This window comes from Typha angustifolia, chromosome 13, assembly GCF_048772165.1.
Source record: "Typha angustifolia cultivar Huaian chromosome 13, ASM4877216v1, whole genome shotgun sequence".
Taxonomy (NCBI): Eukaryota; Viridiplantae; Streptophyta; class Magnoliopsida; order Poales; family Typhaceae; genus Typha; species Typha angustifolia.
The window spans coordinates 15,969,164-15,997,057 of NC_133251.1; the positions used below are offsets into that span (position 1 = coordinate 15,969,164).

General features: G+C 39.9%; 5 protein-coding genes across 5 annotated transcripts; 3 read left to right on the forward strand and 2 right to left on the reverse strand.

Moving 5' to 3' along the window:
- Positions 1 to 2,799: 2,799 nt before the first annotated feature.
- On the forward strand, positions 2,800 to 3,598 carry LOC140773667 (ferredoxin-like). Its single transcript, XM_073116352.1, has one exon. The coding sequence runs from the start codon at positions 2,919 to 2,921 to the stop codon at positions 3,360 to 3,362; it is 444 nt and encodes a 147-aa protein (XP_072972453.1). The 5' UTR covers positions 2,800 to 2,918; the 3' UTR covers positions 3,363 to 3,598.
- A 1,210-nt stretch (positions 3,599 to 4,808) lies between these two features.
- On the reverse strand, positions 4,809 to 8,601 carry LOC140773142 (FT-interacting protein 3-like). Its single transcript, XM_073115541.1, has one exon. It carries the CDS (start codon positions 8,436 to 8,438, stop codon positions 5,430 to 5,432), a length of 3,009 nt encoding a protein of 1,002 aa, XP_072971642.1. The 5' UTR covers positions 8,439 to 8,601; the 3' UTR covers positions 4,809 to 5,429.
- Positions 8,602 to 11,636: 3,035 nt separating this feature from the next.
- Positions 11,637 to 11,968, forward strand: LOC140774820 (SEED MATURATION PROTEIN 1). The gene is given in 1 exon segment (XM_073117954.1): positions 11,637 to 11,968. A coding segment is annotated over 1 exon segment (246 nt). The 3' UTR covers positions 11,883 to 11,968.
- Positions 11,969 to 13,855: 1,887 nt separating this feature from the next.
- Positions 13,856 to 14,947, reverse strand: LOC140773143 (myb-related protein 308-like). Its single transcript, XM_073115542.1, has 3 exons — positions 14,756 to 14,947; positions 14,517 to 14,646; positions 13,856 to 14,425 (listed from the first exon to the last, which is right to left on the reverse strand). The coding sequence occupies exons 1-3, from the start codon at positions 14,886 to 14,888 to the stop codon at positions 14,014 to 14,016; spliced, it is 675 nt and encodes a 224-aa protein (XP_072971643.1). The 5' UTR covers positions 14,889 to 14,947; the 3' UTR covers positions 13,856 to 14,013.
- Positions 14,948 to 15,959: 1,012 nt separating this feature from the next.
- LOC140773435 (uncharacterized) lies at positions 15,960 to 27,425 on the forward strand. Its single transcript, XM_073115985.1, has 9 exons — positions 15,960 to 20,525; positions 21,870 to 21,993; positions 22,888 to 22,970; positions 23,464 to 23,705; positions 23,779 to 23,865; positions 24,484 to 24,583; positions 25,066 to 25,261; positions 25,394 to 25,739; positions 25,858 to 27,425. Exons 1-9 carry the CDS (start codon positions 16,902 to 16,904, stop codon positions 26,243 to 26,245), a joined length of 5,190 nt encoding a protein of 1,729 aa, XP_072972086.1. The 5' UTR covers positions 15,960 to 16,901; the 3' UTR covers positions 26,246 to 27,425.
- Positions 27,426 to 27,894: the final 469 nt, after the last annotated feature.

The window sequence follows — 27,894 nt, forward strand, 5'->3', positions numbered from 1 at the left end:
AGAAAGCGAACATGATCGATAATAGGGTAGGAGACACCTAACAATATGACCGGATTGATATGTATAAGATCAGCTCGCACTAAATTATAACACCCCCATCCTCTACTATAATTATTATAATAAAATACTATTTAGTTTTAATTTATACTTAATATAATATAAAGTTAAAAGAATAATTTAATAAATAATTAAAATATTCTATATAATGAATAAACGATAAGCCATTTATTTTGTTATTACTTACTAGGGAGAACACTCCATGAAATATTTACTTAGTATGGACTCAAAACATTCAATTGAGGGTAAATATTTAAAACTATTTGTGAAAGGGGTAAAGATAAAAAAAATCCTACAAATAATTTAATAGGTTAATTAGCGGAATAATTACTGGTAGGTTATTAGTGCAAACCTTAATCCTGTCGTTGACCAAGGCGTGCAATATAATAAATGTTTGACTATTACCGGACGCGAATGGTTGGTGCACATATCATACGACTTCGAATTTGTAACTTCTAAGTAGATCTAGAAAAAAAGGCATCTTAACCGTCGCCGGGTATATTCCCTTGATGTTTTGGTCGGATCTCGGCCGTTGGTTTCCTCTCGATGGGCTTTTTCCGGCGATACGATTTCTTTGTCGGCTTCGGAGAAGAAAGAGACCGCCGACTTCGTCGTATTCAACTACCGAGGAGAGACGGACGGCAGGAGATGCGGGAAAAGGACGTACGAACGGCTGGATTTTGGTTGGCTACAGCTTGCTTAATTAAAGCAAACGATTGCTACGCGGTTTTAATTATGGAGTACTGACACGTGTCCCTGAGATTCTAGAAGGTTGACTTTGTGCTAGGGTAATGGTGGTCTAATATAAATCACCAAATAAATATGATTTAAATTATTTTATTATCTCTCTTTAACTTCTTTTATTATTATTATTATTAATAAGAGAATACGTATTAAGAACAGATTAAAAAATTGTCAAAATTAACTGCTGTTTTTCTCTCGTAAGGATTAAAGAATGCCAAGCAACAGGTCACATCGGCTTAAGTGATTCAATTATCTTTGTACGTAATTATAACGTGCCTTATCCTATACGATAAGGTAAATATTATCCAATAATATAAACGGATCCGTGAGATAATGTTTTGCCGAGCTTCAGACAGTGTGTGTGGGTGTGTGGATTGGTACGTACGGGTGCTTATCTGGTTTTGGAATTGAGAAATTGGCAATTAAATTGGTAGCTAGAGCAGGAGTTCCATTATGATGCCCCAATGGGCAAGATGTTTGATGACTTTTAATTAGATCTAACAATGTCAATGCAACTCGCTCAGTAAAACGATTCTACTTAGTTCTCTAGAGCCTAATAACGATTTGATTAGATAGCGATGATGTTAATGACACTTAAATTCAATATCGTTAAAAGTTTGAATGGAGAATGGGTTCTATTGCCGTCTTTCTATTGCTAAAGAACACGTAGCAGTTATGCCACCGCTGATTTTTTCGGTCGAAGTTCCTTGTTCTATTTATTCCTTATTGTTTAGGTATACTCTAGAGGGTTAATTTGAAATTGTTGCGACTGTAATAGAGTCGTCGAAGCAGTATTTTTGACTATATTTGTGTGCTCTTTGGGCTTGGTATAATGTAATTCATATCATACCTTTTGTTCTCTGATTAGTTTTCATCTTCATCTATATATTATTCATGCTTTTTAAGAAAAATGTATTAATTAATTGCCACATAAGCAAAGCAAACTGCTTACATCAGTGGACAAAAAGATATATGGGAGAAGGAAAGGTCCTTCCCACATACAACCATATAGCTAGCCCATTGTTCTGCCTGAGTTTGCTGACTGACCAATCCGTAGGGCAGAGAAATAATAAAAACAATAAGAGGAGGAAAGGAAAATGATATGTTCAATAAGAGTTGCAATAAACAATGGGGCCAGCATGCAATGCAAGCCCTTCAAAACATTCACCAGCAGTGCAGTGAGTCGTATCCTACAGCCAAATGAGAGATGCCACAAGTGTGAATTGGTAATGCCCAAAACAATTGCTGGCCGTAACTGGGGAGCCCAGAATGATGGCTTTATTGGGAGCAAAAAATGAATCGTTAAAGTGAAAGAAAGTAAGTGAAAGAAGTTCCTATCTGATTGGGGTGGGGGTATTTGGGGGGTCTCCCAAACTAACAGCACTGGGAGAGCTCCCATATCTTATTAAATTATTACGTTGTTCTGGTTCTTTCAAATACGCAGGCAGACATAGAGCATAGTAAGGCCCATGAGGTGAGTCTTTCAAATCCAGTGGTCCTAGATATAAGCGAAAACTTCTCTCACTCAAATATGGGCTGGTGTAAGCCACAAGCATTTTCAAGTTCTTTGGATTAATTCATTGGAGTAGTTGTGGTTGACTAATTTGTGGTCCAAATTGGGCAGCACCAATTAATTAACCTAGTACAATGTATAGATGAAAGTCTCCTTACCCTCTAAACTTTTGACTACTAAGTTTTCTGTTTAAGAGTAAATAAACAATTAATGTTGTTGGTGCCTTTTGTAGCTTAGGATATGTATGTTTTGAGGGAGGTCAGTCATACGAAATTCGAGCAGACCCGTTCTGCATAGGATCCGCTCGTCGTACGCATATAGATGGCCATTCCATGATCATATCCTTCTCCGTTGATCGGTACACCACCCACCCAAAAGGACTCACAGGCTCATAGCTTCGTGTGGACGTCCTCAGCTCCATCATCTTAACAGAGATAAGCCATCCATTACTCTCCCTCCACGTGCCAACCTGCCCTTTCCCTTCACCACTCCCTCATATTCCCCAGCTCACACCTCTCTTCTTATCTCCTCCCAACTCCCAACTCCCAACTCCCAGCTCCCAGCTCCCAGCTCCCAACTCCTCCTCTGATATCGATCGATCGCCATGGCGACCGCAGCCACCTCAGCCCTCTCCCTAACCACCCCATTCTCTCGGCGCCACGTCGGCGCCGGCGTGGCGAGCCTCCGCGCCCTCCCGCGCGCCGCAGGGCACGCCCTCTTCGGCGTGAAGCCCAGCAGGGGCGGAGGGGTGAGGATGGCGGCGTACAAGGTGAAGCTGATCACGCCGGACGGGGAGGTGGAGTTCGACTGCCCCGACGACATTTACATACTCGACCAGGCCGAGGAGATGGGCATCAGCCTGCCGTACTCGTGCCGGGCCGGGTCGTGCTCGTCGTGCGCCGGTAAGATCATGTCGGGCGAGGTGGACCAATCCGACGCCAGCTTCCTCGACGACGACCAGATCGAGGGCGGGTACGTGCTCACGTGTGCCGCATACCCGACATCCGACGTCGTCATCGAGACTCACAAGGAGGAGGACATCGCCTAAATTAAGTTAAATCAAAAGGATGCATGGATTATTCTGCATGCACGGGAAACATTGGAGTGGGATGGCATGGCATGGTTCTCTGGAATATTTAATTTTGAATGTTTTGGGTTAATCGTTCATGCTTGATGGCATCTTTAATTAACTGTGTAATAAGTTATTTCGCATCTTTACTCTATGTACGTGGACTACTAAAGTTGTTATTATTATGGTACTAAGTTGCATCTTGTTATCTGTTACTTTTAATTTCATCAATTTTCCCTTCAGGACTTTGCGTTAGGATAAAATAACAGAGCTATTAAACTCAAAACTAAATAAATAAATGAAGACAAACATACCAAAGTCCTTTCTTTCCAGGCCCAGGTCCAGGCCCAAACTCGGGCCATACGCTTGCAGGGTCGCAGGCTAAGGCCATTATATCTAAGATTATTCCTACATTAACCTACGAAAAATAATGTTCGAATAGTATAAATGTTCCTGATTATAGTACAATCTTGCCACCAGAAAGTATTAATCTTCAAAAGCATGTCTTAGTAGATTTCGAGGTACTTTAAGCATAATTCTATATTAAATATTATTGGGTTGGTGGCGATTGCAAAGCTGGCAGCAGTATGGACAATCTGTGTAATACTTCATCACCTTATTCCATCAAGCAATATTTATTCTGGTAGTTTGGGAGATTTTCAATCGGTCACATTTTGTTGCTCACAACTTCCCAGAAGTAGGCAGATGCATTAAATTAATCTTTTTATTGCTGGCATCTATGATGCATAAATAACAAAATTGAACAGATTTGGAAGTAAAGCCAGTAGCAGTTTTACTTTGTGGACTTCGTGCATATATATAAATGATCTTCTCAACGAGTGGTCTGCAAAATTTTGTTCAGATTTTTTTACCATTACGTGATTCTTTCACATTTCCTATCACATCTTCTATGCTTCTGGCCAGAGTTGATTGAGACAGTTCATCTGCAAATTCGCATGAGGGGGGCTATTGAAATTTGAAGCCCACAACTACAAGTAATTTATGCTGCCGAAACTGTTACGTTTCACTATTTATTCAGATAGTCAGGCATCCGGTAGAAAGAATCACACATAAATAAGGGAAGATGGTTGTAGTGTTCTCATCACTTTAAACAAGGCTGGTAGGAGAAAAGGAACCACGCATGCTGATCCAAAGAATGGTACTGGGACAATAACGATTGCTTTTGGAGGGCAAACAATCAGGTCGCACATATTGACAAGCTCATGGAGGAATTGGGGACTTTTGCAGATCTGTCACTTTAGCTTTCTTTAAGATTCTTCAGCCCAAGAGTAGTAGGTTGATATGTCATTCTCTAACTTGAAAAGGATCAAGGCATCAACTACTTTCCTCTCTTAATTAAATGGTCATTACCAACAAGGTTTAGTCCTCAAGATAAAATAGTATCCTTGGACTGCAGAGAGGTAGTAGACCTTTGTCTTCTATTCCATTGCAACCAAAAATTTATGTCATAGAAGCAAAAGCTTCTTGACAGAGTAAAGACACAAACACACACACAGACAGGAGGAAAGACGGGTTTATACACTTAAAAACAGGATACTAAATAAATATACAGACCAACAAAAGGATGGATATCTTTAAACAGAGTGACACTACACTCAGTGGATCGATCACTGAATCTAACTTACAACCCCACATGGTTTGAGAGAAGTTTCTTCAGCTTCTCTGCATTCCTTCACATATATTCTCAGACACTTTTCAATCTGCTGATCCAAAAGGATCAGATTCATCTGTGCGCCCAAAAGCTCAACCTTTCTGAGTCAGAAAAACAGGAGCTGCATCCACCAAAGATGCCCACATAAGTTCATCTTTCTTTCCACCAAAAAGAAGGCACTTCTCCTTTTCTTTTCTCCTCCAGCACATGCATATACTCCAGATTCATTGCCATCTTTATTCTTGGACCCTCAACTGTTATACCACGTCAGGCTTAAGCATATTCATATGTGATCAGGAATAAATTAAATGGTAATCAAAGAAAGATACACCCATGATTGAAGCATTCCTTCCTCCTGTGTTTCCAGTTTGAGCTCAGAGAAGCATATCCGACTTTGCAGGCAACCGCCTGTAGAAATTGTAAGACACAGTAGGCATCTTGCTGCGAAACTTGGGGTGGCGCAGAAGGAATAGCCCGACGAGCACTGCGATCACCTGGAATGGCGTGACGTAGAGCACGACGGCGACGATTAGCGATAGAATTATGAAGATGGCGGTCGCCCTTGGGTCCCTCCAGCTGAGTATGGCCTGCGCCCTCTCTCCCTGCGTCGCGAGGTCCCCCACCACCGTCTGCATCTTCCCCGCGACGCTCCTCAGCCTGTCGTACCTCGCCCTGACAATGTCGGACGCCTTCGATGTCGGGAAGGTATCAAACTCCTCATCGAGCTCATCGGGGTGGGCAAACTCGGCCTGCGAGAGCTTGGTGTCCATGTGCGGTGGCTTCCTCGGCCGGAACCGGTAGTTCCAGACGCCGATCATGAACAAATAGAGGAAGATGGTAGGCAGGATGAGCTCAGGGTAGCAGACAAGGATCAAGAACAGCACGTGGACTAAAATGGTCGTGATCGGATTCCTCCAATTGCGAATCCCGTCGAACCATTTGGCGATAGAGCCGAGGCCGGAGAGGATCGTAGTTATGCGGTAGAAGTTGGCCTTGCTCCTCCGCAAGCTCCACATGTGCGAGTCCACGTCCAGCATGTACTCGACCACCTCCCTCCGTAGCGGCGGCTCGGCGCGAGCCAACCGGACCGCGACCATCTGCATCGCCTGGTGGCGTAAGTAGTCCAATTGGAGCACCGAAATGGGCTGGGTGTAATGCATTTTCGGGAGCAGCGGCTTGCCGTATAATGTCACCATGTTCACCCACGCCGTGCAGGTGAAGCGCACGGCCAAATGGAGCTCGCCGGTCTTCTTGAGGCCGGAAGGTTGCAGAACTAGCAAAGGATAGAGGTGGGTGTAGACCCGATCGATCTCCAGGGTAGAGAGCCGGATGCGGACCTTGCCGATCCTCTGATCCTTGGCGTCGCCGCTCTGGCCGGCGACGTGGCAATTGTCGAACACGGCGATGGTGATCACGGTGCAGGGGTCGAACACCTCCCAGGTGTACTGTTCGTTCCATTGGGGTGTCAGGGTGTCGAGAAGCGTACGAGTTCGGACCCATTTGTGCCCGTACTTTGCCACGCAGTACGCGTCGGTGGTCCGGCCGTCCTTGGCCTTCATCGGCATCAGATTGCGAGCACTAAGAATCCCCAATTCCAGAATCCCAATGCTCGACTTCCTGAGCAGCCTCGACGCCGGTTGAAGGTCGCTACTGTAGTGGGTTGATTCGTCGAGCACGTGGTAGGCACCATCGAGATACATCCGGAGATGCACTTTGCTTGAGAATTTGTGCTCCTTCTTCTTCTCACCTTCTGAAGACTCCTCCACCGACGCGGTGGGCTTTGCCAAGCTGTACCATTTGGGAGGGATAGGCTTGCCGTGATCACTTCTGGGCACCGCGGGAGGGGCCACTGGGACGATGAGGCGGCCGATGGGCTCGTCGCGGTTAGGCGCGACGCGGTCCTCGACGGTGATGACGAGCGGCTCGTCGAAGGGCTCGGAGGCGACGAACATGAATTCCTCGTTCCAAGCCGGATTAATCGATTGCCGAGGCTGCGTGCGGCGAATTTGGTGGCCGAGCTGAATCTTTAGCGCAGCATTCAAAGGTCTCCCTTTTTCGATCGGGACGAGGTCTTGGGCCTCCATTGCAAGCACTCGTAGGTAGTAAAGCTTTGGCGAGAAGTAAACCTTAGATCTCGTATTCGCCAATCCATCCAGACTAACGTTGTGCGCATCCGAATGCCAAGCATCAGGGAAGGACTCGTCCGCTTGCGTCCCAACCCAAACCGCGAGCATGATCTCGCCATGGTTAATCTTGTCGCCCTTCTTGTCTTCTAACCTGTACCACTGCGGCGCCAATGGGCTATCGGGAGGAACTCGGCGAGGGACTTCGTTGAGGTCGAAGAGCACTCGGCCGACGTAGTCGTCTTTGATGAGATCTTTGTCCTTGACGATTACTTCCACGAGATTGGCTTGGAGGCGATCCTTCGAAAAGGCGAAGACTTGGTGAAAGACTGGATTTTGGTTCTTCTCGAGGTGCTTCGTGGTTCCCTTGTAGTTGCCGAGCTTGATCTCAACGTAGGGATCCAGCGAGCCGGTGATGTCCATGGTGGGGAGGTCCCTCGCCTTGACGACGTTCACGTAGAGGAAGTCCATCTGCTCCACGAGGTCGTAGGTGGAGGACATCTTGTTGTTCCCCACGGTCCGTTGCCTCGCGGCGAGCGGCGGCCGAGTCTCCAACAGATCGAAATCGGGACGCGGCGCCATGCCGCCGGCGCCGGGTGGCCTGACGTGGACCACCGTCGTTCCCGGCGGCGGCTGCTCGGCGCGGGCGACCTTCTCTGCCATCACGATCTTCGCGGGCCCCGCCGTCTTCGGCTTCTCCGCGGCGCCAACGGAGTAGAACGCACGTGGCTCGTCCTGGTGGTCCTTCTTGGCTTTCTTCATCTCTTTCTCGACATGGGCTTGCTCCGGCGTCTCAGAACTCAAATTGGGCATCGTGAAATTCGCCGGATTAGCATCCGGGATAGGGAGAATCGGGTCGGAATTGGGAGCGGGTATCAGATAAACTCTGAGAGCAATATCCCCACGGATGTGGGAGAAGAAGCCGCGCTTATCCAACGGGAACCGCTGGACGACGGCCTCGTCCTTGGAGCACGCGACGGAGACGGCAGAGAGGCGGACACGGCCGAGGAAGTTTCCCCGGTTGTGGGACTGGCCACGGTCGTGGAAGACGGAGACGTCGACGGTATGGTGGAGGAAAGCGGAAGGGTCGGCAACCTCGAAGAGGAGGGTTTCGTTCCAAGAAGGTGAGAGGTCCTTGAACTTGGTCTGTGTGCGCTGGACTTGGCCGTCGAAGTGGACCTCCACATAGGCGTTGGAGGTGCCCTGCCCATCCTTGGGCATCAGCTCGGCCGCGTCCACTACCTCCACTGCAAGCTTCATGGCTTGGTGGGTAGTATTCTATCAATTTCTAATGGTAGCTCAAGATTTTGGCGAAGAAGAAGAAGAAGAAGAAGAAGAAGAACTGAAGAAGAGTTGGGTTTAGAAGAGAGGAGATGAGGGTGGGGGGTTAATTGAAGTGGAATGGCGGTGGAGGGAGGAGGAGAGTGGGGTCCATTTGGAAGGATGTTTGTGGTTGCATGGTGGAGGTGGGTTTTTTTAGGCATGTTTTATTTTTATTTTTAATTTTTGTTTTCCAGATTGGCGTTATTTTAAATGGTTAGTTGGTGTTAATAGGATATTTTCCACTGTCTCTTACTCTTCTATTCAATCAAGTGTTTCCAACTTAATAGCTTTGGGAATTAAGGCCTCAGTCCGGTTTGAGTCTTAAGTCTTAATTTTATTTTTTAGTTACATATTTAATTGCTGCCTTAGTTTATAAGTCTCTAAACTAGTTCGAAGAGGAATCTCTAAATTTAAAATAAATAAGACCCTAATTTATTACTCATTCATACACTCCTGTGGTTAGTGGAAAGGAGTCCTACTTTAATATCAGTCCCAAGGCTTTGTAATAAATGAAAATAGGACTCTTAATAGTCTTGAGTCTAGCTGCTTTTGATTTGAATGTTTCAAATCCCCCCCCCCCCCCCCCCCCCCCCCCAGGAAGTACAGCATTCCCTGCAAGGCTGCAAAGGTAAACACAACTCTCTTCCTCTCATTAAATTTGATTCTGTTTCTGCTGTGGGCTTCGGCTAAAGATTCAAAGGGCTTAAGCTTTTAGCCTTTCTTTGCAGCTCAAATCTTCTGACAAAGGTGGGTCGTCTCTGCGATGATGCCAAAGTGTTTCAATTTCTGCTAGGATGTCTCAGTGAGAAGATTTTGGAATCTCCTTGTTATTCAAAAGGATGCCCTTCCTTTGCCTTTCTGGACTTTATTATAGCCCACCAGCAAGAGAGCATTAGTGATTTATATTATTTGTTAAGAGATAGATAGATACACTAGTCCTACAGACAAGTTCACTCTCAAGGCTTCATACTTTATATAGTGTTGTTTGGACTTTTAATTATCTTAAAATTATCCGTAGAAAAGTTATAATTACTTAAACAATAAGATAATTAACATCATAATAATTTAAGTTATCATTTACCCTTAGTAATTTGCAGCTTGCATCACATGAACGGCAGAGAAAACGAAAGAAAAGGGCCGGTTGTTGGTGGATTTTGATTGATTGATGTTACTATTAGGTCCAGACTCATATACACATGAGTTTAGGCAGATAAAGTTATTAGTTGAAGTTAACATCATGGACTAGAATCGTACTCATGTCACTGCACAGTGATCTAAAACTTTAATCTTACCTAGAAAAGGGCAATGGTAATGTATTAATGGACTAATTATCTAATTCATAGTCAAAAGGAGAGTAAACTCAACCTGTTAAACGTGGCCAAAGATGATTGTTAGATAGACGCGTTTAAGTGCACGGGACTCTAATTACCAGATAGCTAATCTACTTATAAATCTATATTTAGAGACATTGCATTGGAGACAGAAGTTTTATGGTACATAAATAAAATACATTAAGCCCCCCTCCACTTTATAAATATATATTTTTTATTCTAAAATAACAATTAATCCTAGTACAGCAATGTGCATATAAATAATTAATCAATATTTTTCGTCGTCTCATGGCCGCCACCACTCTGTTACGCACCAGCTTCCTTTTTATCTAATCTTTCGTTGATGCCATCCTAATCTACTTGTTTTCCTTTAAATCGAGTTGTTAATCAAAATAAGCTTTCTTAACAAAAAAATTTAATAATTTTGTCTGCTCATAGAAATTATTACTAAACTGAATGTTTTTTTTTTATTTTGTTGTTGTTATATCGTAAATATTCGAAAGATTGCTGAACAGTTTAAAAGTTTATACATAAAAATACTCTGGTTAGAATAAAATATTTAATGAAAAAAATAGAATATTTATTTTAATAAAATGATGGAATGTTTAGCATTTTTCATAATACTACTGAAATCGCTGATTACTTCAGTATTTTACTGATAATATAAATTATTAAATGGTTAAAGGAAAGACTCATTTTGGTCAAAGAGTAGTTTGAATCTTTGGATGATCCTCGCCGTTCCTCTGACAAAATCCCAAGAACAAGCAATCAGACGCTTCTCGTGCTATTGTACGGTGTACCTCTCTCTCCACAAACATCTATATATATATATTGATGAGGATTTGAATGATTGAGGTTGGTGGTAGTGGGAAATGGGCTAATAGAACCATGTGGGCCAGAGCCCGTGGCCCAGCCACGTGAAACTAACTCAAACGAAGGAAAATAAATAAAAAACTCGCCAAAATTTTCGCATAAAATTAAAGGAGGGCCTATTTATTTATTTAATAATGTTCAAATTGATAGTCTTTTTTTATCTTGGTTGTTTCACTCTATTATTCCCCATCACACTTTGGATCACCACATTTCGATCTGTTACTTTACTTTATTATATATCTAAAGAAAGACGAGGGCAACGATCATCAAAAAGGTGGAGAAGACTTGTGATCCAACTCGGTCTCTTGTCTCTTTGTGAGAGGAGTTGCATTGCCTTTAATTTATTCATGCGCAATCTTTTACAAAAAGCACCCCGTAAATAATGAAAAAGAAAAATAGAGGGTTCGAGGTGGAAGGGCTGCGTTGGCACGTGGCAACCTCCGGTGAGGCATGACGCTGTTCTCCTTGAACCTCTCTGCATCCTAATCCGCTCGGGAAGCAGCGAGACTAATGCAAAGAAGATCGAAGATGGCAAAGATAGAAGAAGCCTGTTTGGGGGACAAAACTGCTCATCAGAAATCGTCCATCGTGATGCGTGATCGTTTCTTCAGCTAAGTTTCTTGTTTGATTATTAACGATAAAACTTTGATAAGCATAATGTTATCTTAAATAAAATTTGTGAGATGGGTCCCATTTTGAATATGAGTCATCGAGGGTGTTTGGGTAAATATATTCAGTTCAGCCCATGAAGCCCATTTTAGTAGCAATCTGTAATAAGATATTTTAGCCCAAACAAGGGCCCAAATGGGATTTTTTTGGAGGGGATGACACGTGGAGAAGAAACCCAACTACGTGGCAACAAAAGGCTTTGCTGCTTCACCTCTATAATAACCGGCAGCGTCACCTTACTCGGTAGAGAGGAGAGGAATTAATGGCACATAGCAAGTAAGAGATAAAGTATGGAACAGCCCAAGCTAAGCTATCGGAGGATGAGATGCTTAGAGTCAGGTACAAGCATGGCACGCCATTGGAAGCCGGCGAGATAGCCGTGTCCGAGCCCGTCGAGCTATTCGCCCAAGCTCGAGGAGTCGCCGAGACGAAGCCCTCCAAGAAGGGAAGTGATGATGCAAATGCCTCAGGAGGAGGAGGAGGAGATGGAGAGAAGGATAAGAACTAGTACAAGAAAGATATGCAGATCTATGGCCTCATTTTAATATAGTTAAGTTTTGTCTCCTGGCCTGGAATATGAATGAGTCTGTCAATGGTGATCAATAAAATAGTATTGTTCAACAAATACGCGGGTTATTTGATTACTTTGGACGTTCTAACCGCATAATCTGACTGACTGCTTCTTCTTCCATTGGTCTAGCTTATATATTTTGGACTTCTGATAGAAATAAAATAACAACAGTTAAAGTTTGCATGCAGACATAATTATAAGTTCTTAGTCTTGGGTAAGACTTAGGAGAGGAGAAGATTGTGAGCTTTGGTCAAAATAGTCACGCTGATATATTCTCCACTACTCAATCATTGATAGCTCCAGAGCTGAAGTCAACTAAGAGCCCATGGGCTGGACCAGGGAAACATCACGGTGGGAGATCAACTTTGTCTTCAAAAGATATGTGCACGATCTGGATGACAAGTTGTATAAGGAGAAGAAGAAGATATTTAATTTGAGAATTTTATTTGATTATTACCTCAGGAGAATAAAATACTCTTTAACTTACTAAACTCCTTGGCGAGTAACTTCTTTATTTGTTCACATGTAACAGAGATCATTAATTTATAGAAGAAACAGAGCATTAGGTAGAAGAATATGGCCTATCAAAAGTGGTCTAATTTTATCACCTATAGAATAGTGGAAGTCCTTGCATGCCAATATTAGTAGTCTCTCTAAAATAGGTTCATTGCCATTCCATGGTCTTATAGATTCTCAAGGTTTTGATGATGATCTCACTGACCTAATTTTAAAAAAATCTCATGAGCACTGAATTCAGGTTGAGAGAATATATATAGAGAGAGAAAGAGAGAGAGAGAGAGAGAAAAGTAGTTAGTGATGCCATTGTCATATAGAAAAAGGCTACCAACCTTTGTTTTCTTGTAATTCTTTCAATCCAAGCAGTGGAAGAAACTACTCTATTGGAGAGAAAGTCAAGTGTTTGAATGGACCCCAACCTTGAATTACTAGTGGGGATAACCCGGAGTTTAATGAATTAATGGGAGGAAATCTTTGCCTAGTTCTAGATGAGAAGCTTGGATTATTATTTTTATTTATTTATTTATTTTTTGACTTAAATTAATCTCAAGTCATATTGATACATGTAGGTATTGCATCTTTGACATGTACAGCCAGCCATTTGTGAGAAGATTTGCAAGCAACTTCCATGTTAGAAACCTTTTTGAGTGGAATTGAAGTTTCCTCGAATGGAATCAGGCAAAACTAAGCCCCCATTCACTTATTCTAACTAGTAGAATAAGAATGGAATAAGTATAAATATTTTAATTTTTAATATTAAAAAGAGAGAGTTAATATTGGTATAAATTATTATAATATTTAGTTCAATAATAATATACCGTGCAATAATTATATTTGATGTGATACAATTAAAATAAGGTAATTATATTAGAAATTAGTAATGTTTTAAATCTAATGGCGAAATGACTATATGTTAAAAAATAATAGTAAATAATATTTTTTGAAAATATTTTTATTTTTGTTTTTGTAGAATTTACTAATTCAAAAAAAAACCTCGCTTATATATAAGATGTTTAAAATTAAAAAAAAGAAATTATAGCTGAGATAATCGATAGAATCTCAACTATAGCTGAGGTGATTTGTAATTAAATGTTGTCTAGTATAAAGGTAAAATAGTAATTGTGAGTTATTATTATATTATTTTTTAAAAGTTGTGTGGAATAAGATAAGAGAGAATGATAAGTTATTATATTTATTTAAACAACACTAGAATAATAATACTTATTTTATAATAAACTTATTCTTATTACAAGTGAATGGGGGCAAAAAGTGAGTTTCTATTTATAATTCCATTTGATAAAAAGAATATTATTAGTTCATTAACTAACCTAATAAAACAGTTAGCTTTGATAAAAGATTGAAACAAATCCATTAAGACATAACCACATATTACACCAAACCCACGACCTCCCCTAACCACCGCTCCATGTTACAGCTAGCTCTCACCTTTGTTCTTGAGATTATGGATCACCTTACCTCCCATCAAACAATTTAATCACATACACAAATATACAAAATTTCCGAGTAGTAGCACTGATCAATATATCGCAATCTAACTTATGCACTCTGTTGTTCCAAGGCTGCTACCATTAGGAATACTACTTAGGCAGCTGCAAGGCTCATTTCTCTGGAACCAGAGATGGTAGCACAGGCAAATGGCTGCGGTGTTATGACTCAGCGCCGCCGGCGATGTTCTTGGAGAAGGAAAGTTTACCGACACGTCGAGGTTGAGGTCCGGGCATCGCTCCTCGCCCGTGGTGCTACTGCTACTGCTACTGCTACTTCTGACATGGCCGCCACCAACTGAATCCGGCGAGTGCTCGAAGGTTACATGACTCTGAGATGTCGCATTGAATTGTGGGTCAAACCTACGACAAACGAGCTTGCGTCTGATGTGTGTGTTCCAATAATTCTTGATCTCATTGTCGGTCCGGCCCGGTAACTCGGCGGCTATGCGAGACCATCTGCCACCATTTAAAGAACACACGCATAAATGAAAAATAATCATAAGTTTGACGGTCGGTAGCAAGAGAGGGTACTGGTCTATATGCATACCTGTTTCCAAGAATGGCTTGGAGTTTGATGATGAGCTCATCCTCCTCGTCGGTGAAGTTGCCTCGCTTGAGGCCAGGCCGGAGGTAGTTTATCCAGCGCAGCCGGCAGCTCTTGCCGCAACGGAGAAGGCCTGTCATAAAAATTGTATCTTTATCAGGTTCTCTATGATCTTAAATAAATTCATAACTATAAACGTCCTCTACGGAAGAAAGGTAAGTTTGGTAATGGCTAAGACGGACCTGCAGCTCTGGGTAGCGAACGCCAGTTCCCTTCTCCATGGTCTCTGATGTAAGAGGTAAGGAGCTGGTCCTCTTCCTTAGTCCATGCACCTTTGTTGGTGTGAGCCCTCTCGCAGCAAGGAGACCTGCCCATGGTAATTAATGGAAGAGAAGGAGATGGATTGTCTTAAATTGTTTGTCACTCTAGTTCTCTTCTTTTGTGGGTGGATTTGGAGGTAGTAGGAGTACCGGTAGATGTATATATATATAGAGAGAGAGAGAGAGAGAGAGAGAAGAGTTGATGAGAGGAGGTTGACTTGTTCCACTTTGTTCAATTTGACCGAGTTGTTTTGACTGGCTAATAGATGCAAAAAAAGAAATATATCTGAAAGTAAAAAAAAAAAATAGAAAATGTTCTTTCAAATGAGTGACTGGTGGACTAAATATAATATACGCATAGAAAATTCCGCTACTGCGTACATGAGTGTGATAGATGGTATGTGGGTACTACTATTAATAGGGCTGTTACATTGTCTCAATTATTGTCAGTCAATTAGCTTTACTGGGAAAGGGAAGATTAATCTTAGAATAAATTGTATTTTTATCCTTTGCAGTGTGGCTTAATTCCACAAAATTCTGGTGCATTTTTAACTCAAGGACTTAGTCCTCTAATAATATTAACTAAAGTCCAACTATTATTTTTTAAACTATAATGATATCGATTAGATGACACTAATAGTGGATTAGATTCTCACTAGAACAAAATTATATGGACGATTGACTAATTTTTTTAATATATTTTAAAATAATACTAATTAAAATTTAAATATAAATAACTATACGTATGTTTTTGTCAATTTATCATCTAAAATCCTACTAATATTATCTAGCTAGTCTCTCTGTATCTATAACTTTGTCATTAATTAGAACCTGATCTTTAAATCTGATCAAATACAATACAAAAAGATAACAATAATAAAGAAAAGTTAACAGTAATATTTTAGTAAAAATACACAAAAGCTTTATAAAATTGAGATTAACTATAAAGGAGTAAAGAAGAGCTTATTTATGGAAGACGAATTTAAGTATCCGATAAATATGGAAGAACAATTTCAATTTACTACTTATTACCCATTATTTTTGAAAGGTTAAAAAAAGAAAGAAAGAAAGGGGAAAGCTTTTTAATGCTTCGCTCACACATCAGTCTTTACTAGTCTCACTCGTCTCCATCTCTGATCCCTTGCTCAGTAGCTTAAAAATGTTTTCTTTGTTAACGAAAAGAGTAGCAACTCGCCGCCACCTTGGGCTTCAAGCCCATGTAGGTGTGAAAGGGTTAAAAGGAGGCGCAAGGTGTCACCTTTCTCTGCTTCGTTTGTGCCAAAACCCGAAACAATCTTCTATCTTGTAGCATCTGTGCGGGCGCGAGAGCGAAAGGGGCGAAGTGTGGTGGAGGCGGAGGGGAGGGAGACTCGGATCTTTGCCGTGGTTTGAAAGATGAGTTCCTTTGGCCTCGTATCTTCGGTTTTCTTCGCGCATTTGCTTTGATTCTTGGATCTGTAATGGTTCTTTTCATCTAAAGTTGGGATTTTTCTGAGCTTGGAGGGGGATTTGTTCCAGTTTGGGTCCCTGCGGGTTTGTGGGTAGACCAAAGATTAGGGTTTGGAGCAAACAAGAACCAGAATATAGTAGTGATTTTTGTGCCCTTATCTTGCATTTTAATGCTTTCGAGGGATGTTCTTGGACTTCCTCTTTGGGGGCCTAGAGTTTCGTTTCAGCACCCTTGTAAGGTGGATTGATATGGAATTCCCGTTGGAGATTAGGGTTTTCCCTAGCAGGGCAAAGGTTGGCTGATGTTTTAGGGCTTTCCTTTTGGACATTGGGTAGTTCTTGGCTAATTTTGGGTTGAATTGGAAATTCTAGGTTTTTGTGGGTAGAAAGATCTGATCCTTTTCTGTTCTTTCTTAGTATCACGGTTTCTTTCTTTTGGCTCAGCTTAGGAGCTCTAGGCTTCTTGTTTTGGCTTTGTCCCATTTTTACAATTGTTTGGCATATGATAACGAATCTCTATTATTAGGGTTTGAGGTATTTCTAATAGTAGCTGCCAAAGGTTTCTTTCCTCCCCCCTTCTAAACTGTGATACTTAGTTAGCACAATACCTACTTTAAAGATGGTAGAAGAGAACTTGAAGGATGAACAAGGTCTTGAGAAGGACCCAACAGTGAGAATGTTGTTTGGGGATGGAATTATGGGTATGGCTGAAGATGGATATGAGGGATCAAGGGCAGAGCATGAAATATTTATGGAGGTTTTCTATGGAAATAATGCCAAAGGAGGGAACTATGGTAACAGTGTTTCAGGGGCCATGACATTGCAATCTGATGACAATATCCATTCAGACGCATTAGTCAATTTGAATTGTGGAAATCCAATTCTTTCTAGTAACTGCGGTGGAGATTCTTGGCTTCCTAATATGAGTCCTAGAGAACAAAATGGATCCGAGTGCCTTCTGGAAAGCTCTTCCTCTTGGGCTGGATCAGATGCTCAAAATGCAAATATGAAGCAGCTGAAGATATCCACTCTTAGTCAGTTAAATTACAAGAATGAGGAACATAGCAATTGTTTTCTTGATTCAAATTATGGTTTGGTCAACCTGGATATGTCGACAAATGATTCAGGTGTTCTCATGCATGATCCTTCTCATGTCCCCCAACAAGTACCATATCATATAGTTGAAGACTCTGGCCAGATCATCTTATCTAACTATGATATTTTCAATGGACAAGGAGAAATAGGTGGCATCTGTGAAACTGATGATGCCATGTCTTTAGATGTTAAATCACAAAGGCAAGGCATGGATTATGATAAGAGAATTGCTGAAACTAAATCTGCCATGTCTCCTGTTTCCCATGAAAGCTTTTGCTCTGAACAATTGGTAGCTGGTACACCTGCTGCTCCAATAGATATGCATGCATCTGCTGTAAGCATGAAGCGAAGTGCACAACATCATAGTATGAAAAAGTCTGACACAATTGGTGTTTCTTCAAAGGCTTTAAATAGGGTACTTCCTGATCAACTACGTGCACATGCACATGACCTTCTTAAGGATGCAGGGTGGAAAATTGATCCTCGTGTAAGGAGTGACAGGGCTAAACTGGCGTCATATTTCACAGCACCTGAGAAAAGGCTTGTTCTTAAATCACTCTCTCATGCTTGGAAGTCATGTGGCCAGAGATTATATGCCAGTTCGTTGAATTCAGAACGGGATGAAAAGGGAAGAGAGTGGGCAGATATTGATATATTTTGGAATGATCTTGCAGATACGCTTGCATACATTGAGAAGGAGATGCATAAACCAGAAATCTCTATTTCTCTTTGGGAGCGGTGGCAACTTCTGGATCCTTTTATGGCTGTAGTTTGCATTAATAAGAAAATTAGTGTTCTGCGGGAAAGAAAGACTCTCAAAGCTATCAATAGCGAGACATTTGTTCTCGGTGGGAAAAAGGATATGATCTTGACAAATAAAGTTTTGGATAGAACTTATAATTACCTTGGGCCATCCAACCCACATGGGCCCAGGAACCCACCTGAGATGATCCAAGAACTGAACTGCAAAGCTGGAGAGTTTGAAGGTTCTGTTGGCCTGCAAGCTTTACAACACTGTGATGATTTGCATAGCAGACGTCGATATAGACATGTAAAGCAGAAGCTTTGTTGCTGTGGAGAGAGACAAAAAATAAGCCTTAAAAGCATGGCAGGGCAGACAGGAAAGAAATTATATAATGCCACGTGCTTGCATGACATGAATTACAATGCGTCAGCATATGAACACAAAAGAACAAATGTGTCAGCCAGCGAATTTCCTTCTGAACTGAAAGTTGCGGACTCCACAAATGCGGAAAGTGATATGAATGCCTTTTCTAATCATGCTCTTGATCCAGCTGTGTCATCTATACACTCAAGTCCTCTCCAAGTTTGTTTTAGTGATACTTTGTACTCTATTCAAGAAAGTGAGCAGAAGATTCCACTTTTGCCTGAAAAGAAAGTGGAGTTTGTTCATAAGAAAGCTTCCTACATTAGTTGCCCTCTTTCTGATGGAAGCAGTTGCAGGGTGGGTCATTGTACAGGCAGGAAAAATGGGACTGAAGATGCTTCAGTTCTTTTGGCCATGAGACGGGAGTCAAGTGTCTTGGAAGAAGGCTTAAATCATAACTTATCCCACAAGCATCTGGCAGCTTGTCCTTGCTCCAGGGATGATGGCTTTGTAGAGGATTTGCTTACTAATGAGACTACATCTACCACTCCTAAAGTTCACACCCAGTCAAGAATGAACTTTGTGGTGCATAAAGAAAAGCTTAGTGAGGGGCCTTTCATTTTTGGTTTGGATGGCTTTGATGCTAAGAAAAATGAACTAGCAAAATCTTCTGCAGCAAAGCCAGTAAATAGTGCTATCAAAAAGGCACGTAAGAAGTCCAAAAGAATATCAGAAATTGAAGCAACTGGATTAAATTGCGTTTGTGGCGGAAACTGCGTAACATTATCTGATTTCAAAATGAATGAGCAGACTGATGATCATCTTGGACTTGCATGCCACCAGGAGAAGTTCGAGATGACAAAATTGGAATCGATCTCCAAATCTCAGAAGAAACCAAAGTGTCTTGAGAAATACGAAGCTCCAAATTTATCAAAAGATAAAATTTTGCATACCTCCTCTGTGGGAGTAGAAGTTTGTTCAACAGTAAAGATGCCAAATAAATATCTGAAATCAGAAATTAAAGCAGCCAGGCAGCACGGCAAAGAGGAAATGGACATCTGTAGCCAAGACAAGATTTTAGAGGCCGAAGAACGAGATAGTATGCTGAATGAAGTCAGGGATCGAAAAATTACAACGCACAGAAAATCAACTATAATAAAGTCCATGTCTGTCAGCAAATCCCAGAAAAGGTTGACATTTTCAAAGGACAAGTCTAGAGAAAGTGATTTTGAAGAATCACTTGTTTCAGATGATAGCTACATCACTATGGACTCGGATTGTAAGTGCAATGCCGTTGCTGGTGAGTTGGTTCTTGATGATGATGCCCCTCCTGAAGTGCAAAACACCAAAAAGGTTGGCAAGCCAAAGAAAGCTAAAGGTTGGAAGGAAAACGGACGAAAGCGACCACGTGGGTTGCATATCAATGATGATGACCTTTTGATCACTGGTATCATTAAAAATAAAGATTTTAGCTCATGCAGTAAATTCACTTCAAGTATAGGATCATCAGAATGTAAATCATTAAGAAAGCTTAAAAGTCAAAAAGGTGTTTGTAAGTTGATATTGCAGCAACCTGGAATAGGTGGGAAAAACTCTGTTGATGCAAAACTATTACTTTTAGGAAGAAGAACTGTGCTGCGGTGGTTGATTGCTAGTGGTGTTGTATCTACAAAAGATGTTGTGCAATATAGGAATCTGAAGAACGATGAAGTGGTCAAGGATGGATGGGTTACGAAGGACGGAATTCTTTGTAATTGCTGCACACAGATCCTATCTGTCCCGGATTTTAAAGCTCATGCTGGTCCGAAGCTCCAAAAGTCCTCATTCAATCTCTTTCTGCAGTCTGGTAAATCATACACCCTATGTCAGCTTGAGGCTTGGACTGCTGAATACAGGGCGAGAAAAACTAACACGCGAGTTGTGGAAACGGAAGGGATGGATCAAAATGATGATACTTGTGGACTTTGTGGTGATGGTGGTGAGTTAATATGCTGTGATAACTGCCCATCTACGTATCATCAGGCATGCTTGTCCACACAGGTATCACTTTGCTTGTGCATTCATCATGGAGTTCATATTTTCTTAAGTGATCTTTCCATAGGAGTTCCAACAATCAGACACTTAAAAGTTGAGCCTCATTGTGACGCTACATAATCCTAGTTGTTTTTTACATAATCTTTTGCTTAGTAGAAAAGTAAAGGAATATCAAGATTAGTGTTTTTTATATAGAGTCATGCTATTATACATGCACTTAGCTAGTCAAGCGAGAAAAGTTTATATATTTTTGTCATGCTATATACCAGGGAATGATCAGTTCTATTTTATTTCTACTGAATCACATATTACTATTCTGTTGAGCTCACTGTGGTGAAACTGCGACTTTAGGGGGATCCAACTAGGTTGTGTAGCTAATTAGAATCTAACCTTATTTTATCTTATGGTCTTGCGAGGTTGCAACATTTAATCCTGCTTAAAAGGAGTGATCATATTGAAAACTTTACTATTACAAGACTTATGCCTTCCGTAAGTTTTAAAGATTAGAGACCTGTACGCATATGATGTTAAAAAGTCAGGAATGTTACAATATAAATTAGATATAAACTAGAGAGTTTAGTCATTACACACAGGATGTCACTTTAATGTGGCCATACTTCAAATATAGTGTATGCTTCCCTCCTTTTCCTGCTAGAATTGAAGTTTTATAGTTTGCGTATCAATATGATCTTTAGGTGATAGGTATTCATAGTTGAACCCTTTGGATGCTGGAGGTCTGGTCTACATACAAAGTTTAGAAGTTATTATACATATGTTGCATCAGATCATACCAAAGAAGTGGACTTCTTAGGGAAAAAAACATATTCTTAGTGTGAGATTGCTTATTATACAGGCATCAAAGTTCCAACTTAGGACCTTAGCTAAATTGCCTTAAAATACTCTGCATCTTTGTTAATGGGATATTTGGATGTATGATATCATCTATGCTTGAGGTCTGAGCTTCTCTATGTTATGTTGCGTCAATCTTAACTTTCATATTCAGAATTCATGCATGTTTGTGCAGATCACTGTGGCTTCATTACTTTTGAATCTCTTTTCATTTATTTTATTAATAAGTGTTTATTTTTATGACCAATGTGATGTTTGCAATTAATTTGCTTTAATTAAGTTGGTCTTTTTGTCAAAAGGTTTATTCTCTAATAGTTCAATTATATTTGCTAAATGTACACTATTCTGTATGAATGCTGGTTAGCACATGGAATGCTCCTATTCTATTTTTTTTTAATTGCTTATTTATTTTAGAAGTTTAAAACTTATCTGACATTTGTGTGTAATAATATATTAGAAGTATTTGTTTCAAACTTGAACATTTCTCTCTGTTCTGTACAGGAGCTTCCAGAAGGTAGTTGGTACTGTGATAACTGCATCTGTCAGAGCTGTGGAGATGCCATCAGTGTGAAAGAGGCTTCAAGCTCTTTAGTTATTTTAAAATGCTCACAGTGTGAACATAAATGTAACTTCCACAACCCTTACTTTATTCTTTATTTGCTCCCAGTTTTCTATATTTCAATAGTATAACTTTTATTGTATCTGGGTTTGTAGTTGTTAGTCCTCTGTCTCCATATTTTGGGTGGAATTTCTTAGTGTAAACCATGATGTTAGAAAATTAATAGTGTTAGAAATGTAAAGCTATAATTTATAAAAGTCATCATCCTCTACACCTTAAAACTTTTAGAGTAATTTGGTGTGTTAACATCATATGAGATTCTGACTTGAAATCCTGCTAGACCTATCCATTGTTTAAAATATAAAACCTCTACTAAGTTCATTTATTGGGCCTATCAAAATGTCTCAAGCTCATAGATGAGGAGGTGTGTTAGAATATAAAATTATAAAAACCACCATTCTTGGTGAATCAACATATAGGAATAATGTGTTTGCAAAGTCCATACTCTTCATTGACACTCCATTACTTTCAAACACTCAGTGTGAACATAAATGTCTCCTACTACCCTTGATTTCTTTTTTATTTGCTCCCATTTTCTGTATCTCAATATTATTATCTTTAGTATATTTGGATTTGAGCACCAATGTAACTTCTACTACCTCTCCGCCTCCACATTTTGAGTAAAATCTCTTAATTTAAGTTGTGATGCTAGGAAACAATAGGAATAATGTGTCACAGCCTCGCACTCTTCATTTCTTCTATCTTGCTTGATATCATCTTCGTCTGAAATTATGAAATTATCATATACTGGAATCACATTTTGCAAGATGTTTAATACAGTTCTAATCTTATCTGGATTTAAGTTATTAGTTATTTTCTAACACTGCTCTACAGACTCATAATAATCTCAGCCAATAAAGTTCATTTGAAATCTTTTAATTTCTCGTTTGTGTTTGCTAGACCATGACACTTGCATTACAGAAGAGATGTGCAATGGAGATGTGGGCTCTGAGACGTGGTTTTGTGGGAGAAACTGTCAAGAGGTAAGATTATATTCTTCTTTCTTTTGAAAGATGTCTGTTTGTGATTATTACTGGTGAAGGATCTAGATTTTGTTGAGGAAGAAATTATTCATTTGTAATTATCACTGATAAATTTTGAATTATATGCTTAATATTCTTTTAACTTCTTTAACCTTAGATTTGCTCATAATGGGTGGTCAATGTGGATATGTGGATGAGCCAAAACATGTGTAATAGAGATTTGCATTAATTTTAAATCTTCCTATCTTAACAAGTATCTGGATAGAAAACAATGACGCGAAAAATTAAGAAGCACAAATGACCTTTTAGACATGCCCTAGATGTATGTTATTGTAGGATATTAGGAAAGTTCAATTGGAGTTAAGGAGCCAAAAAGCAGTATTAGCTTCACAGTTGCATAGTATGGGATATCAACCATAATATCATCATCTGTGATTGCTAGTTTACAGATCTTGGTGTCCCATGAAGCAACTTCCTTTACTGTTGATAACAGGTGTACTTAGGTCTGCGTTCTCGTGTTGGAGTAGCAAACTTTCTCACAGATGGATATTCCTGGACTATTTTGAGGTGCAACCATGAGGAAGAAAAAGTTCTGAGTGCACAGAAAATTGCACTAATGGCAGAATGCAACACAAAATTAGCAATAGCTCTAACTATTATGGAGGAATGCTTTGTGCGAATGGTGGATACAAGAACCGGCATAGACATGATACCACACGTCTTGTACAACTGGGGGTTAGTTCCCTGCTTTTTGTTTGTGATCTTCCACTAAGCTGTCCTTCCACTGATTTTGAATTTTTTAATCCAGGTCTAATTTTGTTCGCCTAAATTATCAAGGATTTTATACTATAATCTTGGAGAAGGGTGACGAAATTATATCTGTGGCATCCATCAGGTAAATATTTTGATATGCTACTATGCTTGGATGAGCTCTTAACACAATAAATAAAAAATATTTTTGTGATAATTTCTTATGAAAACTAAAGTAATATTTGTACAATTATTTCCATGTGTGTGTGTGTAATCGCAATGCTTCATGCAAGCATTTCCAAGTGTTCTGAAAAAGGTGCTTCTCGTGAAGTGTAGAAATGCCTTATGACTTTAGATTTTTCAATAGTAATCTATCTGATGTTTGTTTAGTGGCTGGACATAAAAGAGTTAAGTGGTGGGTTAGTACTGGATACTATATTATTCAAAGTGATAGATGTGACTTTATGTATAGATAGTTGAGATGTTGCATTTGTGGCGATGTGATGATCACTTTGGACCATGACATCCAATAAAAGAAATAGGACCTTTTTATGCACTTTCTAGTTCTCATTCTTCTCTTTCTAACCAATTATTAACTCAGAGCATGTATTCTCACAAACTCTGTCTCCTACAATTGTAGCAAAATGCATGCATTATATTATTACTTGCAATTGTAGGTAGCCAACTATCTATACATGGATCTTGATATATATTATTTGCTTGAACTATCCCTGACCTTTTCCTTCTTTTGTTTCTTGTTCAGGGTGCATGGAGTCAGAGTTGCTGAGTTGCCTTTTATTGCTACTTGCACTGAGCATCGTCGCCAAGGAATGTGCAGACGATTGATGTATGCAATTGAAGAGGTACTTTTATGCTTTTACAGAAGTTCTCCATCAAAATGAAAGAAGAGGGTTCGCTTCTTAGCTTGCTGATTAAATCCGTGTTCACCTTCACTTTTTAAATTTCCTACTTTACTTTATAGCTAACAGAGGCACCTCAATTTAGAATGTCTACCAGATCCTTTTATTGGTTTTGAGCAATCCTATTAAGTATTCTGCTTCTAAGTGACTTCCTAAGTCTTAACAAACACTCTTTCCAACACTAAAGAGGAATTAGGTAAGGGGAGCACGAGGTCTGCTTAGAAGGCCAATAGAAGAAATCATTTTATTCATGCACAAATATGATGTACTACTGATTTGGTTTATAATATCTACTGTGAATCCTGGTTTTTTTTTCTAATATCAAATATCTATAGATCACCGGCCGTTTATAAAATAAAATGATTACCATTTTCCTTATATCCTTTTGTGTAGACTTATTGTGCATCTTTTTTGTGTGGAAATAGATGCTGAGAGCCTTTCATGTCAAGATACTGGTATTATCGGCAATTCCAGATTTGGTCAACACATGGACATCCGGATTTGGGTTTAAACCAATCGAAGATGATGAGAAGCAGCAGCTAAACCATGTCAATTTGATGTTGTTTCCAGGGGCGCAGATGCTGACAAAGAGATTGGATGAAAATGTAGCTGCAGAATCAGGTGGCTTTACGCCTGCTGAACTCTTGACTTTTGATGTTATTTTCCAACTTCCAATTTTGTTTTCGAGGTTTCTATTCAAGTAGCTTCATGTAAAATTATGCAGCTATCATAAACCTTTTTCCAATTCTGCAGGAGGTAAAACAGACTTGGGTGTAAGAGAATATCATTGTCAAAATCCTAAGAAGTCTGATGAAAATGAATGCACCAAATCTGGGCCAAAGGCTGCTAACGTTGGGAGAATTGATACAGATACAGAATCTTTGCTCCCAACAAGCATGACATCAGAAGAAATTTCAGTCGATGGTCAATCTGAGAATTTGCAGCTATCATCCCGTGGAAGTGATCTTGTACAATCAAATTGTAGTGAACGTGGTGTTTTCAGAAATGCTGAGGAATCCTCAATCAGAAGGATAGAAACTTGCAGCTTCAATGAGTTCAATCGATCCTGTTCAATAAAACAGGCTCTTTCTACTCAGATGTAAGTTCTCTATGTTTCTTCATCTTTACATTCAAGTTCCATTTATCCTTACTTGCTATGCATCCTTTGATAAACTTCCAAGTAATACTAGGTCTTCAGTAACCTATTCTATTTTCAGGGGGTTGAAAGTGGAAACATGTCAAAATGTCAGAGTACTATCTGATACTGGTGCTAAAGATGTCATTGATAATGATGAGATCCTACATTTTGATGGAGGTGAATTGAACACTAAAAGGTTTCAAGATTCTTCTAAGGTTTCTGAAGGAGGCAAAATCAATACTGGGAGCTATTGTAATGGTCCGAATTTACAAAATGATAAGCGTTTATCTGATGGAATAGAAGGCCAGCATTGGGCAGTAAAGTCAGATGACATGGAGTTGGAACAGTTAAACAGCAACAATCTTCATGTCTGTGATTCCTCTAGCGCTGTCAAAGATGAACTATGTGGTTCTGTGGGGTGGCACCATGTTGCCGAGGTTTGCTCCACTGGGAAAATTGAAGATTAATATCTTCTTTACATATACATTTCCTGAGAAGAAACTATTATGTCGGACTCTTAATATCCTGCAAGAGTTGATTTCTTCTAACAAATTTGGTGACAGCTTATTCTTCCATTCACACTTGCAAAGGGCAAAGGTAGAATACCTGCAGTACTATATGAATGACTAAGCAGAAAGTGGCGGAGAGAGCTGAAGCTTTTTATTTGAAGACACAGCAGTTTGGAAATCGATACTGCTGATCATGCGTTGTTGAAGAATTCATCTCAGGATAATCCCTCGAGTTCTTTAGCAGTGGCAGGATTATGATTTGCAAGGTTGATATAATCCAAGTGTAGATCTACCTAACATGCCTGCATTCATCTTCTGAAATTCCCTCCAATCAAGATCTTGTCGGAAGAGGCACTATATGCATATGCAATTTTGGATTTTGGCTGCTGACTTGACTAATCAATTACTGGGAAAAGCTGGATGAAAGTTCAACAGCATTTAGCATCTCATTTAGGAATGGAGAGATAATATTTGTCCCAAGAGGCATTTTCCTACTTTTCCCTGTGTTCATCACAGAATTGTATAATTTTTGGAGTGATGTTTTCCCCAAGAGTATATCAACCAGACGGCAGAAAGTATCACCTGTGAGAGGCCTAAGCCCAGAAGGATAAACTAAGTGCCAAATCAAGATGGGCTTAATATTGGTTTCTTTGTGTCATTAATCACATCCTTTATTGTTGTTGCAACCTCGAGCATCATATTGCAACAGCTGATGGACTATTAGCCAGAGCAGTTCTGATGAGTTGTATCCAATTCTCTTGGAGAATGGCAAGATGCTATTTGTATCCATACTCCTGATATTTGAAAAGGAAATGGGGAGTAAAGAAGTTCTGACTAGTTTGTAATACTAAGCAGACTTGAGTTTGATCTGACGATACTACTTGACTGGAGGAATACTTGAGTGGCAAGAATATTTTGATGAATGTATCATATCATTGTGCTTCAAGCTCATGATAGATGTATTAGCGAGGTCGTCTATGTTCAAATTATTCATTAACAAGAATCTGATGTACAATTTCCTCCTCTGATAGTGTCTGTTATATCTTATTTATTCTTTAACTCCTTTTTTACTTTTACATTATTAGCAGACTATTGTTTTTAACAATTCTTCTATCAATTTTCTATGATAACATTCCCAGTCGTCTGTTCCTGATTGTGAATGACAAAATGAATGACAAAATGTCTTTGCCTGCCTTCTACTTTGTTAGCAGCCTTCATACTATCATCCCGTGATTACTACCCATAAACTTCAAATGTCTAATGATGTACAACTTTTTTCTCATGTTAAATCCTAGTACATACATCTTCAACATCAAACACCAGCAATTCCCTAAATTCATCTTGAAGGTTACAATATGCTCAAGTATGTTGAGGCATTTCGTTAACAAGGCCAAAAGCCATTGCAATCAGCAAATAAAATAAGCCCCCACCTCCAATTCGAGAGGAATTTGCTTCTCCTATACGAAGCTATCGAGCAATTTAACATCAAGTCCATATAACAATGACGCAGCCCATGAAGTTCATATAAGATGGAAACCCTAATCCAGAAAGGTAGCCAGCAGTTAACGACCAATTGAACCAAAGCTCATAAGTAATGGAAAAACAAC

Coding starts and splice junctions, on each gene's coding strand:
- LOC140773142 (XM_073115541.1), bottom strand. CDS start 8,438: ATGAAGCTTGCAGTGGAGGTAGTGGACGCGGCCGAGCTGATGCCCAAG.
- LOC140773435 (XM_073115985.1), top strand. CDS start 16,902: ATGGTAGAAGAGAACTTGAAGGATGAACAAGGTCTTGAGAAGGACCCA. Junction 22,971..23,463: donor GTGGGAGAAACTGTCAAGAG/GTAAGATTATAT, acceptor TGTTGATAACAG/GTGTACTTAGGTCTGCGTTC. Junction 24,584..25,065: donor TGATGTATGCAATTGAAGAG/GTACTTTTATGC, acceptor GTGTGGAAATAG/ATGCTGAGAGCCTTTCATGT.
- LOC140773667 (XM_073116352.1), top strand. CDS start 2,919: ATGGCGACCGCAGCCACCTCAGCCCTCTCCCTAACCACCCCATTCTCT.
- LOC140773143 (XM_073115542.1), bottom strand. CDS start 14,888: ATGGGCAGGTCTCCTTGCTGCGAGAGGGCTCACACCAACAAAGGTGCA. Junction 14,647..14,755: donor TTCGCTACCCAGAGCTGCAG/GTCCGTCTTAGC, acceptor TTTTTATGACAG/GCCTTCTCCGTTGCGGCAAG. Junction 14,426..14,516: donor CAAGCCATTCTTGGAAACAG/GTATGCATATAG, acceptor AAATGGTGGCAG/ATGGTCTCGCATAGCCGCCG.